This window comes from Perna viridis, chromosome 13 (assembly GCF_037379345.1).
Source record: "Perna viridis isolate PV_CMFRI_1.1 ecotype Kerala chromosome 13, ASM3737934v1, whole genome shotgun sequence".
Classification (NCBI taxonomy): Eukaryota; Metazoa; Mollusca; class Bivalvia; order Mytilida; family Mytilidae; genus Perna; species Perna viridis.
In genome coordinates this window covers 7,203,554-7,225,694 of record NC_142457.1, presented here as the reverse complement: position 1 = coordinate 7,225,694, position 22,141 = coordinate 7,203,554, and the positions used below count along the sequence as shown (strand labels likewise).

Sequence of the window (22,141 nt, the reverse complement as noted above, 5' to 3'; positions counted from 1 at the left end):
CCCAGGTTTCTTAGGGTTTGGGTTGGACCTGTATAACAGTGTAACTATATATGGTAAAGATTGGGAAAAATTAAGGAAGGAGAATAAAAACTGTAAACTAGGGCAGAAAATTATGAATTTTTTCATCCCTTTAATGCCATTTATTTTCTTTTCATGTATATTTCTTTTCTTTGACAGTTTGTAACAATGTGTCATTTCTAAATTTTACTTTAAAAAAAATCAATCCTGTGACTTTACTCCATAAACTTAAGTGACAATTGACAGTTTTTATACAAAAAATGGTGTTTGCCCATTTTCTTACTTCATTGTGAAATTCACCATGAAATTTGTACTAGTTTTGAACAAATGCTCTTTACATGAAAAAGTGAAATGAAAATTTATGTTGGTTGTTAAATTATAATATGTTTAATGGGTTGCATGAATAAGAAACATATTTTATCAGAATGTGTCTATGTAAGCACTTTCATTTGTGTGTAACATATTTGAAGTATTTGTAAAAACTTATGACTTTATTTTTTATTTGTTAAGGACAGCAACTGGCATGTATCTTTCCCTTTGCTTAAGATAATGGAAAATAGAAGTGGTATAATTCCAGTTGCTTGCACCTCACAGATTTAAGCTGAATACCTAAGTTTTAACAAAACGCTAAAAAGATATAGCTGAAATAAATATTGTATCACTAGCATTACAATATTGTCCATGTTCACTTCAATAAACCAGTTTTGTATTGGATGTACCAGTGTGGTATACTATTATAGTTCTAGTCTGATTAGTAAGAATGCCTTTGAATAACAGATGTTGCTCAACATTGATATCTGTAGTATAGACCTGTTCCATTTATTTCTAAAAATTACCAAAATTGAAATTATATTGTGTAAATATAAGGGTAAAGGTTGAACCATTCTACCCATAAATCCTTGAATTGTGTCAGTTTATTGACCTTATCATTGTACAACAAGCCAAATTTGATCATACTAATTTTGCTGTGTGTGTATATTCACGTAGCATAGGATGACTTGATTATCTGTGCAATCTCGTAAAATTATACCCTATCCACATTCCCACTACTACAATAAAAATAATTTTGCTATTCAGTGCAAAATTTCAACAACTTAAAAGAATTTGATCCAATGATCTGAACCAAGGACGATCAGTCTTTATAAATTTTTCGATGCTTTGAAATTTAAAATCAGCATAGTATTTACAATTATGTATACAAACTTGTTGAACCTAATATGGAGATAACCTAGATAAGATTCGTATAACTGGGGTAAATATATGTCTAGAAATTAAGACGACATGAAATTCATTTGTCATCAACAAAGATACATGTACTTGTAAATTTGAACTTGTTTGGTTCTGATCAAGTTTTGTTCACATTACATGAAATGAAGAAAGTATTAAAAAAAGCAATATTAATTTTAAAAGCAGAAACTTCCTGATCAACAATCATGTGAAAATGTGGAAACATTAAATAGTGCGCTTGATTTATCACCTGTTTTTTTCTCTTTTCAAAAATTGTCTTGAACAGTGGTAGTTGGCCCTGCACCCCTTTTTGATTTTTAAGAATAAGGGGACATTTGTATTCATGTGTTAAATATCTCCTATTTTTAAGTTCTTGTCTTGTTTTGAATACCAATAATAAATGTGTATACAGTTTTCATGCATATACCAGAAACCTTAGTCTCAATTCAACATATTTTATAGCATATCAATTTGAATAAAAAACAAACTTTTTCATCTAAAATTGGTCCAGTTTATACTGGTTTTACTGTAAATATTACATACAAAATAGATGAAAACAAAATACATTCTTATTATAAAATAGAACAACCTGCATATGTACCTTCACAACTAGACAAGTAATACACATAAATAAAAAAAAACAAGTTTCTTATTGGAATTTTAATGTTTCATGGTCCACTAAAAATTTTGTTTGCATAATTCAGAGCTCCTTGAACCATGTAATTATGCTAGAGTCCCACAAACCTGCTTTTGAATACCATTACAAGGATTAGATATGGATATATTTCATTTCAAAAGATTCCCTATATCATTGTATTATTGATGGATGAATATTTTACTTACATTCTGAATACATAAATGAAATAAAGTGGGGATAGGAATGCTGAGTGTATAATTTTGAAAAAAGTTTTGAAAAGAGTTTCCAGTTGTTCTGTTTTGCTTTGTTGGAAAATGATGTTTAGATTTTGTTAAGTGATGAATGGAAATATTTTGAGAGTTCATGAAAAAAATACAAAATAAAGTTCAAGTTATTACTGTTATAATAATTAGATAGTGTAATATTTTTTGATTGCCTCTTATTAGAGGGGGAACATAAGGGGTCACAAAGTTACATAGAATGACAAGGTTTTTAGAGGATGGTAATTGCTCCCAATTTTTAGTGGAGTTCGAGTTGCTCATTTACTTTTGTTACTTTGTATGTATGATTTTAATTACTTTATGTTCTTTGTTGTGTATGTCTGTTTTCCATGTCTGGTCTTTGTCCCTGGATTACATTCTTTTGATTACAGCTAGAATCTTAGTTCCCTTGATTACTCATTTTCCTACTTTAAATTGGATACCACTTAAAGAACTGAAATTGTACTGTTTTCAAAGTATTCCTTTTTTTCAAGAATTTCCCAGTCAGTAATTTTTTGCGAAAGTAAGTTGGTACCTACCAATATGCATATGATGTGTTAACAAGTAATCAAGGGAACCAAGATTCTAGTGGAAATCAAAAGAATCTAATCCAGGAATAAAGACCAGACATGGTAAACAGAGGCACACAACAAAGAACATAAAATGACTAAAAATATATACAAAGTAACAAAAGTAAATGAGCAACTTGGACTCCACCAAAAACTGGAAGCTTGGATAAGGTGCACCAATAGGGTAAGTGTCCACTGCTTTTCTAGAAACACCTGCCCAGTTGCTCATAAAAAGTCAAGTCCAGGGTAGATGAAAGAGGAAAGAAAAACTATGACATGTTGACCATATGGAAACTTGCAGAATAACAAAAACTTTTCAGATACTCACAAAAATGATTGAAAACTACAAATGGGGAAAGTATGTACAATTACAAAGTTTTTAAAATTTTATGATAAAAAAGGTTGCTTTATTTTGATTAAATGAAACATGATCAGAAGAGACAAGGGAGGGCCTTAGAACCGAGAAACTTACTTTGAATGGCCTAATACTTATGTTTGTATTATGTTTCAGGGATCAGATGAAGCTGTATCAGACTTGTCATCACTGTCAGAGGAATCCTCGGACCCCGTAAAGTCATTTGAGGACCAACTCGCTCATGCTATTGTTTCTAAGGTGAATACATCATGCTGCTGATAGTCCTGAAGCAAAAATGTTATTTTTTTACAAAAGATCATTTGACACTGAAATTAATTACAATTAGAGAACAAGGGATATTCTGGAAGTTTTAAAAAAGAGGTTTTATCCTCTGTGCCAATTTTTTGTCAGGCTTACCCATATTCATTTGTTTCCCACTGGGATAAAACAGATGAGGAAGAGGTGTTTTATAAAGTAGTCCTCACATTTGAGTTAATAGCCATGCTTGTATGGCTGAAGGTATAGATTTGTAGGTAGGTACACATATTGTCACATTGAAAGGAGTGAACAGAATAAGTGTATGCTAATTAATTTCTGAAAATCTATTTTAAATTCTTGAATATCTGTTTTCTTTTTATGTGTCTATTGATATTGTAATGATAAAAAGGAATAAGGTATTTTTTTCATTGGCAAAACTAGTTATCATGAGTTTATTTCAAACACTGGTTTACTGAAATACACAGTAGTCAAAGGGAGATAATCATAGTTAATAATTTTTTTGCAGGTGTTAGAAAATCACAGGCAAGATCATCACTTAGATTTCTGTATTGATGAATTAGACGGACGCAAAGATGAAGTTGATCATGCTAGAAATTCTTCGCTATCCGAGGACAAAAGTGATATTGATAAACCTTATGATAGTGAATCTTTGACTAGCGATAATGAAAAATGTGATACTTTGTATAGTAACTCCACTGCCAAAAATAGTCGAACTAGTAAATTAGCCAATCAAAATTCACCTCTACACAATAGAAGTTATGATGCCTCAATACAATGTGAACCTTATGAAAACCAAAAAGACAGTAATGTACGAGAAAGACCTAAATCGGTAAATGAAATGGTGCAGTGTGAGTTGAATGAAAACCAAAGAGATAGTATAGAACGGCCAAGGCCTAGATCAGTGAATGAAACTGTACAATGTGATATTCAGCCTGATTTCTTAAGAAAAAATGTGAGTACTCGAGATGAAATGTGTGAAACCGAGGAATTTGAAAAGTGTGAATCAGTTAAAAGTTTCAGTAGTTCTAGTACTAATGTAGAAAATGAATTTGAAAAATTACGCAGTTTTGCAATAGATATTTCCGCTAGAAATCAACCACAGTCTCGACAAGTTGAGGAATTTTTAGATGAACTTCCTATTGAACAAGAAAAAATTGACCGTGATGAAGGTCGACAGGAATTTGCCTCAAGATATGATACGTTTGATCGTGTTCATGATGACACACGGGTCTCCCTGCCAAGTCTTGATGATTATGATTATGATTATGGGTCTGGTGAAGTTGACCCAGATTTGCTGTCTATGAATCTTGCTCCAATAATGGAGGAAGATGAGGAAGAACAAGAAGAGGAAGCAGATGGCATTGATGGTGATCAAAGAGGAGATAATGAAGATGGTGATGGTCATGGATGGAAAGGCAACTGGATTTTTAAAAGTCCAGCTGGCATTACACCCTACAGAAACGTTGGAGAGCCAAACAAGAAAGCTGACGGCCTTGGACAAGTTTATATGACTATACCACAGCCAAATAAACATATGTCTCCAAAGATAGGTCACAGGTTGGTATTCAATGCTAAATATTTGTATATCAATATGTACTCAATATTTACTTATGTTTTACTCGTATAAACAGAAAAAAAAAACAATTAACAATCTCTTTTTGAAGCAGGGTTGAAGCTCAGTATCAGGGTCCCAAATTGCTAAGGTGTAGAACATACCTTTATTTATTTGTTATACTATGAAAATGAATCATAGTGGTTTATCATATGTTTTCCATTTTTTTAGGGAGAGGGGTATTTAAAGTAATAGTGAACAAATTGAGCATGGTCACTGGTCCAAACTATTCTTTGATATAATTTGCCAAAATCAATGTTTCATGTGAAATTTTTTTTTCATTTTGGCGGAGTTTGATATGCAAGTTGAATCAATATCCTCTTTTACCATTTAATAATTTGCACATTAAGTATGGTTGAGACTTAATTCTTAATCTTTATAAATCAAACCATGAATAAAAAGGTTGACTAATTAGCATATTTTAATTGGGTTATTAGTGAAGATAATCCCTAAATTTCAATACAAGTGGGTCTTACATTAGACAGATTTGGTATTAATTAGATAAAAGTAAATTTATAATTTATCAACAAGGATGACACTCGGTTGAAGTTTTAAGTGCATTTATCTTTAACATTCCAAGATTTAGGAAATTGAAATTGTTTCTTGCCGAGAAAGACCTGCTGATTTAAGATATTTTTAAAAATCTGCTGGTTTGATAACACTTAAGTGTAAGTGTTTGTAAGAATGAGGCAAAATGGGAAAAATCAGAAACATACATATTAAAACACCACCAATCTGACAATAAAATATCACTCAAGGATGCTTTCGCTATTTGAAAAGTCCATTATTTGATCTCTGTATCATTGGATTTGCTTAGAAATTTTTCAATAGAAGCTTAGGAAAATGAGGTTTTTGACAGAGTTATCTGTCCTTGAAATGTTCATTTTCAGTGCATTTCTATGAAATGGTAACTCAGTAGTCCAGCATGATATGGAAAATCTTTTTTTTCCCTTGATTCTGTTGTCATAAGTAGTTATATTACACTTTCAGAATGGTGGGTTTTTTCATACTATTTTTCACCCACTGCCTGATTCTTACAGAGACTGACACTTAAACATGCACATTATCATGTAGTCTCTATATTATATAATATGTAGTCCTTTAAAGAACATAAAACTGTAATACAATTCATCTATTTGTTTGATCTATGGTTGTTCAATCTTTTTTTTTTTGCACAATTTATATTGTTTGAATACACTAACAACAGTGATATGTCGTATATTTGGCAACCCTGGAACGTGATAAGATGTTTTTAAGTCAAGCGTAAGACGACCGTGACTTTGAAATTGACGTATTATTGACACTTTCGGTTCTGGTCAATTTTGAACAATAGCTTTTGTTTTGAACTTCTTGAAGTTTTAATCTGGATTTAAAATTTGACCAATCAGTGGTAATTTGGTGCACTCAAACATGTAAAACTAAACTGGACTGGTTAAGATACATGTACTTTCAGACTTAAGGGCTTTGTGAAAATATACATTGAAATTTTTGTGTTTGGAGAGATTTTCTATATAAACAATGTGTCTTTACTGTTTTATTGTGTGGGTTTTCAGTGAAACTCAGAAACCAGTACGGTAAGCTATTTTTAAATTAAAAAAAAATCTGTTTTCGTCATTTGAAAATTTTCGTACTAGATGTGTAATTGTAGATTTGCTAGTTGAAATCGATAACAACAACATTAAAACATAGCTAGTTTATTTTCTACAGTCTATGATATACAGTAAAAGTAATTCAGTGAATTTTGATAGAAATCATTGAAAAAGTAAAACAATGTTATACCCCAACTCAATAAGTGGGTGGTTTATTGGAATCATTTAATGTCTGTCCATCAGTTTGTCCGTTTGTTCCACTCCATCCATCAAAATTTTATCCTGATTACCTCAACTCACAATGGGTGGATTGATTTCAAATGTGGTTTGTGGCATACATCAAATATGATTTTGGTTGCTGTTCGATATGAACTTCCTGTACTAATGGGGTTATACCTAGCACGACAATTAACGATGTGCAGCTTCATGTTTACATCAAGATTTTGTCCCATTCAGATCCTTTGTTTAATATACTACTGTTATAGATGTTCTATTTCTATTATACTACAGCAAATGCATGAATGAATGAAATTCCAGTTATATTACATCTCCTCTACCAAATACCTATATAATCTGTCTCTCCATACAAAGGTGCTACCTTAGCAGTGTATGCTCATGGTCTCTTATCAATTTGCACTTAACTAATGTGAATGTACTTTAATTAGTAGGTACCTCTTTTTGTGGTTTAGGGGTAAATGATCAGTTTATAGATTTTTTAATTTGTATATTTGACAACTCTATCATATGAAAAATAGAGTCAATTTCTTTTTTATTTGGAACCAGATTTTATGGTTTACAGTGAATGAATACCTATTGAACGATGATTTAGACATACATGAAACTTTCACATACATTGTACTTTCATTTAAATAACTCCTTGATATATTCTTCCACTCTTTTTTGCAAGTATGAGGATGGTATACATATAATAGTAGGGGTTTTTGTCTTTCTAGCTGTATACTAAAATTCTATTAGGGGTTTTGATAATTTTATAGCAGAAAGACGTTCTCTATAAACAGAACCTTCTTTTTATTTTCATTGTCCTCCAGTTTTTGGGATATAAGATGTAAGCAAATGGGGGTTGAGGGTGGGGGGAGGGGTGTAAGGCAAATCATGATTACTTCTCTTTGAACCTACTTTCAATTTCAATTTAAAACATTTACAATTCATCCCTTTTTGTGGGTTTTATCAGAGAATTGGGTGTATACAAAAAAGGTTTGTTTGCTTAATGGCCATATATTACAACTCATCCACTTAAATTTTTATGGACATAGCTTTCAAGTCCAGTTTTCTACTTTCACATACTTTTCTATTTGTTTTTGGTTTACAAAGTTATGTTGCTTATCTTGTAAATGACTTGAGTGCTTTGATGTGCTTTTTATTGTTACAAATTAGATATCTCTATTTAAATCTTATTCGAGGATGGAGTTTTATCTTTCATTAATTGCTGTGTTTCTTGCTGTTATTTTGCAGTATTTGTACAGGTACTTGTATCTTTATATATAGTTTTTATGGACTGTTTTTTTGTGCTTGTATTATGTCATATTGTTAGGTCTATCAATTGTACTGTCACCACTAATTCATCATTCATTGTATACTCAATCTTGAGTTTTTGTCTTATTTAAAATTCTTGATCTTAATGATAAATGATTGGGTCAGGTGAAATAAGGGCTCAAATAACAAACTGCAGCCATTCAGAGATTTTCTTTAATGTTCTTTGAGAGTGGACAATAACTGTATACTTCTTGAATTTGTGAGGTCCATGGAGCCAAACAAAGCATCAAGTACAATTTGTTTTATAAATACTACTTTGTAAATGATCAAGGTAACATCACACATAAAATTTGTTTCGATTTCTAGGGAAAATATTAACATTAACAACTGTACATATGTACAATGCTAAGTGCTGCTAAAATGTGAAGAAGGTTTACCTATATGGTAAAGAACCAAATTCATCCATATATAAAATGGTGACAAGAATTTATTCATTTGTTTTGTTTTGCAGAGATGTTGACCAGATGTCAGATTTATCGGAAGGGACTGATAAAGAAGAAGAATTTAGTGATGAAGAATCATCATATTATGAACATACCTCTGCTGAACTTTCTCGTATTGGTAGGAAAAATCGTAAACAAAGTCTCCGATCTTCTTCCATGCAGACAGATGAATCTGATGATAACCTTGATGGTAGAAATAGGTCAAGGTCAAAATCACATCTTAGTGAAAATACAGATGAAAGTGTTTCATCAAAGAAGAAGTTGATTGAGGAATATGTCCCAGCTGATGGTAATGATCCCAAGTTTACAATTACACCAGAAAGTTTGGAGGTACCTGAAGGAGAACCTGCTAAATTCATGCTGCAAGTCAGTGGAACTGAACCCATCAGTAAGTGGGAGGAATAATTTGGCATTATAGGGTATTATTATTTTGAAAGATGAAAATAATTCATGAAAGTAAATGTAAGAAATTAGGATGGTACCTTAGACAGGTTTGACTAGTTATACTAGTGACAAATTAATCCCATAGGATTAAGTTAAACCACACATTTGCCCAACCATGGGAAATGTTCGTGTTAGTATTTTGTTTACTCATAAAATGCCAAAAATCACATTTCAAAATGATTTTGTTAACATTGCTATTTTTATTTTAGATGTATTCTGGTACAGGGTGGAGGAAGACTTGATAGAACTTATGAACTCTGAGCAATACGAGACGAGCCGTGAGGGAAACAGGAGCTATCTGACAATCTACAACCCCATCCAAACTGATGGCGGACAGTATATGGCTATAGCTATAAACGAGAAAGGACAGTGCTGCCAGTATCTGATTCTCACTATAAAAAGTAGGTCACTGTTAAAATAGGTCACTGTTAATTAACCATCATAGGTATGTGAACCACTTGGTTTGGTTAGCAATATTTGCACAAGAATGTTTAAAATACATGGGCAATGTTGGTAAACAATGCAATGAAAAAATGCTCAAAATTATGATTTTGAAAAAAGGAACTATGTTTAAATGCTTTCTTTTGGGTGTCAGACATTTAACAATAAAAATATTGATGCATGTTTTCTCTTGTAATGTTATTTATATATATTTATATTAGCAGAAGAACTTTAGAACACTGAAAAGTATTGAATAAAAAATGAATTCAACTGATGCTTGAAACCTGAAGAATTTTAAATTTCTACATGTAAATAAACTTTTCTGAAAATATGGTTGATGCAGTTGAAGTGCAGGACAATTGCTGAAAATGTTCTATTGAGAACAAATATTCTGAACTGTTATACTTATTTTTAACCAGAAAACAAACAAGAATTAAAGAAACCAGAATTTCTGAAAGATATCCAAGACGTTGATGCCACTGAAGGTCAAAGTGTAAAGTTCAGATGCAAGGTTAAAGGTTACCCCCAACCAAGAATCAACTGGTATAAAGATGGAAAACTTTTAATGAATGATGAATCCTATAAAATGGGTAATTATCTTCATGATACATTATACTATTGTAGTACCTCTGAAAAAGGATTTAATCTGTTTAAAATAGAACCCTGAATAAGCTGAAAACCTGTCTAAAACAAAACCCTGAATTACCTGAAAACCAGTCTAAACCAGATACTTTTCAAAGTCCCTTTATATCAAAGAACGGATATGGTGTATATGTCAAAGAGACAACAAACCCAAAAGGATGAAAATGTCAGCCCAGGGCCACCCATTGGTCTTCATTGTATATTTTGAGCCTTAGTAAACCAAACATCTGTTTCAACTGAAAAAATACTCATAAGGGGATCGATTTAAACAGGATTCACTGCTACATCAGTGCCTTCAAATTACAAAGATGCTACAGTCTATGAGAAACTTTCAATAGTTTGGTCAGATGAAAGTGATATATTTACTACGGCAATGCGATTTAACTGGTCTATACTAAATACTTGAAGAACTTATACATGTATGAAGTACTATTAACTAAGAAAAGAATTCTAACATTTGGTCCTGAACAACGGGTCATTCATTGGAAGGTTATAGTATCTTTTTCCCATGACAGAATTATTTTGTTTCTTTAAAATGTTGATACTGTTTTATATGTGACAGACTAAATAATCTGTACTTGGTGGTATCCTATATGCCAGTTTGACAATTTAACAAGTTTTTTTTTTTTTTTTAAAGATTGAATTATCTCCCTTGGTCAGGGTTGTTCAGTGTACCAATTTGACAAGTCATATTTGTCAGTACTAATGTTATTGTCATGTTTAACTGTTTGATAAGTGTTTGGGTCATCTAGCCTGCATGGGAAATATGTATTGGGGTATTAGTGTTTATACCTGTTGTGAAATATGTCAACTGTTGAGGTACAATTTTAGGGGATTTTAACAGTGAGGTATGGTCTTGTAAAATGATGGCAGAAATTAAATGCAAAATTCTCAGGTTTGAAAAGATAATTTTAAATGGCATTTGATGTAGATACTCAAGAGATTTATTTTTGCTTAGAAAACAAAATGAACTTTCAAAAACTTGAATTTCTACATTTTTCCCCCATTTTGACATTTGAATAATTTGTCATACATTGTATATATACTTTTTGATATTTATTTTGACATAGATTTATGTACTGAAATTAAGTTAATAATTGTTTACCATTTTGTTTTTTCAACTGGGGAAATGTTTTGACAAAATTTAGGATTTAAAAATAATAACAAAAATTATTATGACATTTTTGTTGAATTAACTCCCCTGGGGTAAGCTATGTTCCTATCTGGCAATTGACGTTTTCAAGTTATTTAGGTGGTTTTTTGAACTGAATCTTTCACATGATAATATGTTAAGCTCTTGTTTATATTGCAGAGAAGTTCGGTAACCGTGATTACATTTTGACCATTGACTTTGCCTCTATGGATGATGATGCTGAATATACAGTTGTGGCTAAGAACATAGCTGGGGAAGCTAAGTCTGTGGCACAACTGATTGTTGATACAGGTAAGAAGGGGAATGACACTAAGTAAAACAGTTTTTGGGAGGAAATGTGCATTAAGAAAGATACATGCTAAGGGAGGTAATTTTACATGAGTTTGTCAATTTCCCTCCGAATTTTGTTGCAATTATCTGGACTCTTAGTAGATGAATTGATTCCAAGTTTTATTTGTGTTTTCATATATATGTGGGGCATAAGTTGTGAGGGATTTTGGTTCATGTCAGATATTAACTTTCTGTTTTGTTGGACGGTCATTTTCACTGCAGAGAATGAAAGAGACAATTTTCATCGCAAAAATCTCAGCTGTTTCTGGACAGATTGATTTTAAATATGTGACTATATATAGATGGGGCATACACTGTAAACAATTTTTGTTGGTTTCGAAAATCAACTTCCTATTTTGTTGGTCGTTCTAAGTGTGGTAATGGTTTTTACCTAGCAACTTTATGATGATCTTAGGAAAGAACATATAAATGAATATAGCCTCATTTCAATTTTTCCAGATGAAGTAAAACCATCACAGCCTGTTCCCAAACTACCAAAACCCTCCCAGAAAAAAGATGAACAACAATTGACTAATCTGAATAGAAAGATGTACGAGACAAAGGAAAATGTTACTGATATGGCTGAACAGATTCTCAGTACTGCAAACGAGGTATAATAAATCTGTAAATGGCAATGGAGTAGATAGTGTGGTATATCTTCATTAGCATTCCTAAAAAAGCTACATATTTGAGAAAACTTTATTCCTTCACCTCAACTTTGTAAGAAAAAAACTTTCAAATAATTATTTATGGAAATATATCTGTTGATATATTTATAGAAAATCTCAATCTTTAGATAATATGGTCTTCATCATATAATATATAGTAATCATCTGAGTTTTAATCATTGAGCTAAAATCTATATATGATCATAATTGCATGCTGTGAACCATACAAGTGGGTTTGCGTTAATGGGGATAATGTAGTAAATTTTAAGAACCAAAGAAATGAAACATAGAGTTTTGTTGTCTGTGGTTGTTTATTATAAACAGATACAACTTTTCAGAAAATAATCATACTGAATGTTAGATTATTACTAAATAATGCTGTATGTTTATTGCAAGTTCTGAGGAAAAGAATTGAAAAAAAAATACTTGTTGGATAGCAATTTTATTTGGGAAATGGCAATTTTATTATAACTATTTGGTGTGGACATGAATATGTATTTAAGACGAAAGTAATGGCATGAAATTATTTTTAATTAAAACACCAAAGTTAATACCTACATTCATGAGAATTTCTACAGTCCTACATGTTCGTTAACTAACCACTTGTATGGTACTATATACTCTCTATAATGATCACTTATAGAACTGATTAGAATAACTGGGACATAAAATTCAGAAATTTTTGCAATGCTGTATTCTTCTTTCATTATATGTTTTAAATTCAAGTTGAGAAAATGCAGTCTTTGCCTTGTGCAAATTAAACCACTGTTAATTCAGATACTTTTTTGTGTAATAAATATTGGGATCTTGTCATGGAAGGCAAAAATGTGTTTAATGTTTATGATTTTGAGAATAATCACCCGTCAGTAATGTTAAATTCTGTGATGTAAATTTTTATGATTGCAATTTTAAGTTTTTTGGTAATGATTGAGCGCCAAATTATTTTTTTACACTTGCAGTTGCAAGAAAATAAGAATTTGAATGTGAAGGCGTTTAACCAACTTTCTTTGATTACATTTTGAATAAATGATTTAATTTGTACTTTTTCCTGTTGAAAATTGCAAAAGTTTCTGAATTTTATTAATCACCTACATTTATATGTTTCATTACACTAACAGTTGACTGACATTCACAAGAGCTTGGATGAAGTTGATCATATGCTTACCTCCTTTGAGCATGACCTTGACCCTTGTAACTCTTCAGATGTAACTAATAACAACTGGGCAGATACGGTGCTATCCCATAATTTAGGCCATAATGCTATTCTTAATTATCAGAAAATGGTGAGTGGCTTTTGTCACCCTATTTGCATGTTTTAAACCCAGCTTCATTTGGGTAGAAGTTGCTTTTCTATATGTTGTATACTGGTGTAAAAAAAATAATTTTCAAAGAAAGTCAAAATTCTGAATTTCAGATTTATTTTATTACAACAAATTTTGAATGCTAAAACACTGTCTGTACATCTGTTCACACAACCACACATCCTATTCTAAAGTTACTCTAACCTTTGTGTGACTTTCATTGTTTTTTTTGGAGTTTGTCTTCAGGAAGAAATGGGGTCAGAAGACATTGAGTTCATTCAAGTACTTTAGCTCAGCTGTTTGTTCTTCTTGTCCGAATGAGTGTATAAAATAAATATTTCCTACTCTCTGCAGATGCTGAATCTGGTTAAAAAATAAAATTGAGAAGTTGATATCTTTGGCTATTTATGAAGAATTAGAGTACTTTTTTTTCATATCCTGCTTTTTATATCAAAGAATTTGAAATGGAATCAAGATTATTGAAATTTTTAAGACAAAGGTAAAAGTTCAAGGTGAACACTGCTGTTGTCATTTTGTACTCTAGCTTGTTTTAGAGGTTCAGATTTTGTCACAAGAACTATATACAATTTTCCTATTTTATTGAGAAAAAAATGTTATTGAATTTATTTTTTAATGTCCCCCTTCCCCTCCATTATATAAAAGGATAAAGTTATTCTTTATAAAAATATTTCCAATGTTACAGAAAACAGCAGCAGAGAATGTGAGAAAAGCCACTGGAAGAGCAATGGACCTAGTGGGGTCAACTGGTACTTTAGTGGAAGACAACAAAATAGATTGCTTAGCAACCAGTACACCAAGATCATCAGAGGAGTCCATTCATACCCCAAGGTCAAAGGGCAGTTCATTGGAAAACAAGCCAAAATGGCTTCAATTTGTAAAGGAAGATGGTGACATACCAGCTGAAAAACTTGTATCTAAAGATAGTGACACCAAAGATTCTTATTTCAATCAACCAATCAAAAGTTCTGATTCAGGATACATCCCACTATCTATAGACACAACTGATCATGTGACACAAGTGACACCATCAATAGCAGAAGTCACACCGAAACAACCCTCTTCACCAAAAACTTCTTTTTCACAGATTGACAATGTACATGTGACTGCTGCTATAGACAACACACATCATGTGACACAACTAGAGACTTTAGATACTTCACTAGATTCTTCAAATATTTCAAGTGATATGAATGACAATGTCCTTGATTCTGACACTCAGATTGTAAACTTTGGTGCCAAGCCCGTGCAGGCAGAATTCTACAGCAGGGATTATATCATAAACAATAGTTCTGCTCCAGTTAAACCACCCCGCAAGAAATGGGAGGTAAAAACAGACCCATATTCACCGAATGCTGAAATTGTTAACCGACAAAATGACCTGGATAACACAGAAGAAAAGGTATTTTTAAAGAGTTCAAATTAATTTATATTGCTTGAATTCCAGTAGATTGTACCTAATTGTAGTAGAACTAATTCAACAGGGTCAGTGGGTCTACAACTTAGTAACAAAACATGGGAATTATCATTATAGAAAAAAAATCTGTTTCTAGTTTTTAAAAGGTACAGAAAAACTATTGAATACTTTTCAATACTGCTGTTTTGCACTATTTTTCTTTGTTTTCTGTTAATATCAACATGTTAATGTTTTCATAAATTTCATAGTTTGTCTGATTCCTAAAGTTCCTTTTAGATCTATTTATCTTTAAGTGCCATTCTCTCTAATTATCAGAATGATGCCTCTGAATGGGTGACATGCTTGCCTATGGGTTGTTGCTCCTAGTGTCAGAACATTAGAAATCGATCTCTGCATGTTTAACTGGTACAAAGCAGGGTCTGTTTCAGATCGATCATATGTTCTGATCCTGTAATGTATGAACAATTTGCCATTGGTTGTTAAACAACAATTAATCAATACATCTACAAACATCATGCAGAGGGTATATAAAACATGGTCTGGAAAAAAACACAGCTTGCTACTTTGACAATGTAATTCCACTATTAAAACTTTTTGAATATATTTTATTAATGATAAGTCTTACAGTGTACTTTCAAGGCAGATCTCTGCTTTCAGATTTACATGTCTGCCAGTAAAATATCAAATCTTGAATCAAAAATACAACATCTTCAACAGGAAGTTACTAACACACCCAGTGCTGATAAAAGGAAGATTTCACAGTTAGAGGATGATATTGCCCAAACTGTGGCACAGTCATACAGATCTGAACATGATGTAAGTGGAAATAGCTCAGGAAATATGTAATGTTTCTTAAAAAGTGATTTAGCTGCTATATCCAAATTAGGAAAAAAAGGAAATACAATAATAATTGGCATTTATTCAAGAAGCTGTGAATTACTTTTTATGAGCAGTTCATCAGCTGTTTCTAAAAAAGGAGAGGACAATTACCCTACCTGTGCACTTGGTCCATGCTCCAAGTTTTAGTAGAGTAGAAGTTGCTCATTTACTTTTGTTGTTTTATACATATTATTTTGGTTATTTTATGTTCTTTGTTATGTTTGTCCATTTCCCATATCTGGTCTTTGTCCCTGGGTTATATTCTTTTTGATTTCTGCTTTAATCTTGGTTCTCTTGATTACTCCTTGATAAATACAAACTCTAAAGACCTTTGAGGGTACCAAAATCAGAGCAAATTCAAAATTTAATCACTGCTTTTACTTTTTTAGATTGGTGCTATAGAAAGATCTGTAGAAGCTCTCCAAGTCTCCTGCCCAGCTTCTCCAAGATCTGCTGAGGATGACATATACTCAAACATGTCTTCTCCCAGTCTCTCAATTGACTCAGGATTTTCCTCGATACGGGAAAGACCTCAGCCGACAGTCATAATTGGAACAACTGCTGAAGATGATTTGCCTGAAAGTCGTACAGAGTTGAATGAGGAGACTGGAGTTGAGTTGCCATCAGTGAACAGATTGAAGGCATTATTTGGAGGCAGCGGTGGGGCTGAAGATTCCTCATTTCAAAGGGTTAGCATTGATTCTATTTTTGAAAAGTTACTTGATTTTGACAGTTAAAATTTTGGTTTTGTTTTTCTTAAACGTTTGGTGTTGGTCTTCACAAGTCTACACTTATGATAAGTTTTTAGCAAACTTTAGAGTGCATGTTTTTTATATACTTGGAAAATTTTATATTTAATAATTTTGATGATAATATAATATGAACTTAGTTATTTTTATAGCGAATGAGTGCTTTAATTTCTTACTCTCTTTTCCTTTTTTTTGGCTTTGGCTTTGGATATATACTATATCTGGCCTAAATGAAAACTTAGTAGAATAGTATAGCGTAATACATTATTATTTTGTTTATCAAATTTCTGTTTGGTTTGAAGTTTTATACTATTTTTGTTTTTAATCTCTAATTTAAGAGATAATTTATATAGTTAAGCTAGATTTTATAATTTCTCCTATTAAATAATTTCATGAAATCCTAAAACTTTCGGTAAAATTTACAATGCACTCTTGGAAAATATATGTCATGGTGAGTCACAGTTCACAGAATTATTTATATTTTATTAGAAGTGATTTTGAATTATAGTTTGACAGATGATGTTGTGTATTCTTTCATAGGTTGGATCCTAACATAGTTTTGAATTTTTTTTAAATCGATAAAAAAGGAAACTGTTAAAGAAGTCAAAAACCCAAAACATGGTACTTGTTTTAAAGAGAAATGATATGCCATACCTTGTACTTAATTCCTTCTCAAATTATGAGTTTTTACTTTTTTTAAGGAGGTAGACCTAGGGAAAGGGACATAATTCTTGAAATCAGTATTATGCTTGTATCATATTTAATTTAATCCAAGCCTATCAACTTTCATTTGAAACAGAATGAGATCAATCCAAGTTACTTTGATGCTTACATGAGATTGATGTCAAATGCTGAATACAAACATTCAAATGATTTGTAAGAGTTATGTTCCTTTCTCTAGGTTTGCCTCCTTAAGTACATTAAAATTAAGGAATGAAATTGTGATCCTTTTTATCGTTATGTTGTTTGAAGCTTCTAAAACTGATCAATACTATGTATATGTAATCCCTGTCTTCCTGCTAGCATTGTTGGATCCAACCCTAGTCTGTCAATTTTCTGTCTTCTTCCTTTACATGTACATGTAAAATTTTACCTGTGGTTGTTATTGGAAACTGGTGAATCAAAATATTTATTTTTTTTTGAGAAAGTTAATTTTCTGTCTTCTACCTTAAATTGGTGTAATAATGAACATTTGTAATTTTTTGTAAAACTTTTATTTTGGATATTTCAATGGCAGCTGCTTAATTGATAATGTATTTTACAACTTGAAATCAATTTAACTCCTGCAAAATATATTTGAGGAGACAAAAGATAAATGAAAGTATAATCTCCGGTAGTTTTGAAATAAAAGTTAAAATTTCCTTTTTTATAACAAATTGTATTTTAAATTCAGAAATAATTGCTGAACTTTGAGATTTTTGTATTATATTATTTTTTGTGACTTTTTAAAATATTATTTCATAAAAATGTTACTTAAATATGAATTTATTGTTGCATTTGCAAAGCTGTAGTAAAATTCACATTAATTAAATGCTGCAGTTCTGACACACTTTTAATGGTTACATCAGACATCACAAAACTCTATCAACCTTTAGAAACACCAAATTCCAATGTCACCATTTATTTCCTGTCTTTTGTTGCATGTTTGTATGTTTATTGTTATGACTTTCCAGAAATCTAGCTTTGACAACCCGGTAAGTAGAGTTACTCCCCTTTGTAGAAGTGCCGTATAATTATGTGTTTACTTATCACACTGAATGCTTTCATTAACTTTGATTTTGATTTATTTATTGTCCATTCTAGACGAAGGCCATATTTCTTCTTTATTAATGAGATGTACTTATAATGAAACTTTTTCAGTTTTGAAAATGAAAAAGAAAAGTCTGCATATCTAATACTATTGATGTGTCAAAAACAATTGAAAGATTATCTAACCATTTTTATCTATGTTTATTGAGAAACGAAATTATAGTACTGTATAAAATCACTTTTTGTCTGGAATGGCTTAAACATCTTGTTGAGTGCTTTAGTTTCATGGGGGAAAAATATTTCAACATATTCCATTCATTTCCTCTCCTCTCATTTGAGGACTATCTGCATTCTTCATAAAATGTCACGTCAATAAAGCTAGTTCGTTACTTAATGTTTCTCTTCTTCTGTTACTCAGATTCTATATTTTATGTTTTATGTCTATAAACTTATAAATCATTACAGATCATTATGTAAAAGAATATTTATACTCTAGAAATTACATTCAGACTGACCAGTGACAGCTCCAAGCTGGGTAGGAAGTTCAAATCTTCCTTTTTTTGGAAATTATGATAATTACTTGCAAAATTAGGGGCAAAGAGCATATGAAATCCACCTTTTTTCTGGAACTGATCCCTTATTCAATATTTATGGATTTGGATTTGCCCCTGATGATCCAAGAAAAAAAATTCTGACATCATGGTTTTGACCCTCTATCTTAAATGTTATCTTAATTATGTAATATATAACACCTAATTAGATTTTCCTACTTGCTGTTTGCAAGAATTATCTCCCATTTTCACTGTTGTCTCCCCTATTCAGGCATATCTTATATACTTGTTTCACTCAATCCCAGCCAAAAATGAATTAGATTGTTAGATTTCACTTGGGTAGTTTTTAGATACACAGGTTGTTAACAGGTATTCTCAAACTAGGTTGTAGAATTTTGAGAAATGAAAATCAAAAATCTCATTTTTTCCCCAAATGCTTTGTGCTAATGGGAGGTAACTCTGGATTACAAGACTATAAAGAATTATTTCCGTAGGATATTAAGACTGTTAGAAATATTTTTCTGGGATATTTTACCAATAGTTTGATGTTGTTAGTATTTCAGGGACTGAGTGTCAAAACTTAGGTACTTGTTATCTTTATTTCTGTTAGAGAGGGTGTCTTAAGACTGTAGTGAACTTCCCTGTAGAATTCTGATTAGTATTTTGTAGCCTTAACCACCTTGTGAATAACTGTTTAGTTCTAAAATCAGTGTTTTTGTGTATTAACTAAGGATATCTATTTTTGATGTTAAAGTCAGTTTCTCCAATTTTGAATAGAATAAACAATAAAAAAAAAGAATGATGAGACATTTTACTAATAAATTGTGCTTCCATCCTTATGATAAATTTAATATAACTGAAACTCTTGCACAGTCACATTTTCTAATATCAAGGTAATGATCAAAACAATGCACACTTGATTTATAGAGCTTTAGTTTATGGCTTAGTTATAAAGATGATATGATCAAAGCACCACATTACCAGAGTTATAAGTATTAAATCAAATCAAATCAAAAAAAAGGTACTTTTTATTGAGTTTCCTTAAATTTGTCTGTGTCTTAGCACTAGTTGGGAGGAAATGGGCATAAAAACCATAACAAATAAACCTACTAACATACAGGTATTTTGTTAAAGTAAGATTTCAAAAAATTTACTTCTTTCTGTATATTTTTAAAAATTGTATTTGTTTTCTATCCAGTCAGTATAAGCTATAAGAAAACCCACACATTTATATCAGTTGCACATGTAATACATTTGTAAATGTACTCCCAATATTTATTGTTTGTTAAGTTATATTACCAGTATATAGCAAAACCAATTTTTTCACATGTAAAACTTAATCTCAGTTTTTTTTTCTATAAATAAAGGTGCCATGTTTATTTGAAAGTTAAAGTATAAATATGCTTCTGCAGCTTTTAAATAATTGACCGATTGCTTAATTAAATCCTTTATTCAAATACAGTTGCAATCATTCTTTCTATCAGGAATATTTCAATGAAGAGTGTGATTCACCTCCTCTTCATTCTATCTATATCAATTCACAGCAATACACTATGTGGTTTAGGCAAGTTAGTTAGAACATTTTTAATTCATATACGGTTTTAATTTCCGACACCTTGTCAAATTTAGTTTTGATGGTTTTTTAAGATGCCAGAGGAGTTGTGTTATTTACTTGCCAAAGTTCAAAGTCAGATATTTTTTATTTTCTTACAGGTGCACAGTATAACAGCTAGATCACTAGGAAAAGATAAAGTAGAAAAAATAAGGACAATGGCAAGAGGTGTGAATCAACCCTCACCATTGGCTGCTGAGTCAGCCAATCAAAATGCAGGAAAAAGTCAGCTGACTGTGAATTTAGCACCTGTTAGTCATACAATTGTTCATGAACCTCAGCCTACTCAAATATTTCCTAAAAACAAAGGGGAATATTTCCCATCCAATCAACCAATCAAAAAGGACAATACAAAACATGTAGAATCTCTGCCTACTGCAACACCTGTTAGAAGTCAGAAAACATCAAAAGCTCCATCCACTCCTAATGAACCTGAATCATCTGACAAAAAGAAGAGTGGTTCAAGGATACGAGCAGGATGTATAAATGCCAGAGCCAAATTCTGGGAGAAAAAGATTCAGGGAGATGAACCCAAAGTGGAGGAGGAATTCCCCTCTATGGTTGAACATGTCCCTGCAGACTGAAGATGAAAAAATAAGGTAAATTTATTTATGCTACACTAAAAAAAAGGGGAGGATTTTCTTTCTAAGGTTGAGCATGTCTATGTAGACAGTTGATGAAATATAAGGTAAATTTGTTTATTCTTAATTTCGAAATATCAATCTTAACTAAACTTGACACTTTCTAAACAAAAACCCTGGTTTAAGTAGATACTTAGTAGCTTCAATATGATTGTAAGTCCTCATTTTATCAATCCTTATGTGATATTTTGTGATCAGCTATATGGGTGTTTCTAGAGAAACAGAGGACGATTACTCTGCCAGTGCACCTGGTGCTTGCTCTTAGTTTTTAGTAGAATTTGAGTTTGCTTTTGTTCCTATTTATGTATTTGTTTGGTCATTTCATGTTCTTTTTTGTGTGTGTCTTTTTTCATGTTCTTCATTGTGTATCTCTTTTTATGTTGTAGTCTATGTTCTTTTTTTATAACAGTTGCAATCTCTTGATTTCCTCTTCATAATATCTTAAGTTACCATTTTAGATTATCTGAATATTTAATGCCTTTGTACCTTTTTCGCCCCGTGCAGGTCCATGTGTCAAAAGAATAGGCTTGCACCAGCACTAAGCCTGTTGTAAAAGGCGACTAAAAAGTGTTTTCAAAAACCTTTGGGGGCTAGGCTCTCTGCCCATAGAGCAACGGGGTTGTGTGCCCCAGGTGGTGGAATGGGGTACCCCTGACGTATTATATACTGGGGCTGTCAGGCTATAGTATGGTAAATCTGACTCCTAACCATAGTGGTGCACCGTGTGGGAAAGATGCCATGTTCCTTGCACATTCCCTGCTGTGGTATTTGATAGGAGTAGGAACCTTTGTGCTCTGCTACAGGAGGCTAAATTGCCAGACCCTACCCATCCCTCCATTTTTCTTGGACAATCAAAATTTGTTGTCCCTATTATCCTTATGTCCCATCCCTTTTTCATTTCATTATGTTCATGTTCATCGCCTGAATATAGCTGAAATATTGCTGCTTGGGTGTTAAACCCAAACAATCAATCTATCAATCATTGAACCTTCTTATTGTTGAT

The 22,141-nt window shown here is 31.8% G+C and overlaps 1 protein-coding gene across 15 annotated transcripts in view; it reads left to right on the top strand.

Moving 5' to 3' along the window:
- The window catches only part of LOC148599416 (uncharacterized), a 96,671-nt gene that overhangs the window by 72,689 nt on the left and 1,841 nt on the right, over positions 1-22,141 (top strand). For 11 of the 15 annotated variants that reach the window (XM_088558853.1, XM_088558851.1, XM_088558856.1 and 8 more), the window contains 14 exons: positions 3,223-3,324; positions 3,851-4,902; positions 6,511-6,531; positions 8,552-8,931; positions 9,197-9,388; positions 9,848-10,018; positions 11,383-11,514; positions 12,013-12,164; positions 13,340-13,504; positions 14,226-14,942; positions 15,615-15,773; positions 16,226-16,525; positions 18,259-18,279; positions 20,599-21,096. In XM_088558853.1, coding sequence (XP_088414979.1) covers positions 3,223-3,324; positions 3,851-4,902; positions 6,511-6,531; positions 8,552-8,931; positions 9,197-9,388; positions 9,848-10,018; positions 11,383-11,514; positions 12,013-12,164; positions 13,340-13,504; positions 14,226-14,942; positions 15,615-15,773; positions 16,226-16,525; positions 18,259-18,279; positions 20,599-21,081 — 4,047 coding nt within the window. In that variant the 3' untranslated portion in view covers positions 21,082-21,096. The remainder of the gene's footprint in view (positions 1-3,222; positions 3,325-3,850; positions 4,903-6,510; positions 6,532-8,551; positions 8,932-9,196; positions 9,389-9,847; positions 10,019-11,382; positions 11,515-12,012; positions 12,165-13,339; positions 13,505-14,225; positions 14,943-15,614; positions 15,774-16,225; positions 16,526-18,258; positions 18,280-20,598; positions 21,097-22,141) is intronic. The other 4 variants (XM_088558862.1, XM_088558859.1, XM_088558863.1 and 1 more) reach the window with 4 other exon arrangements.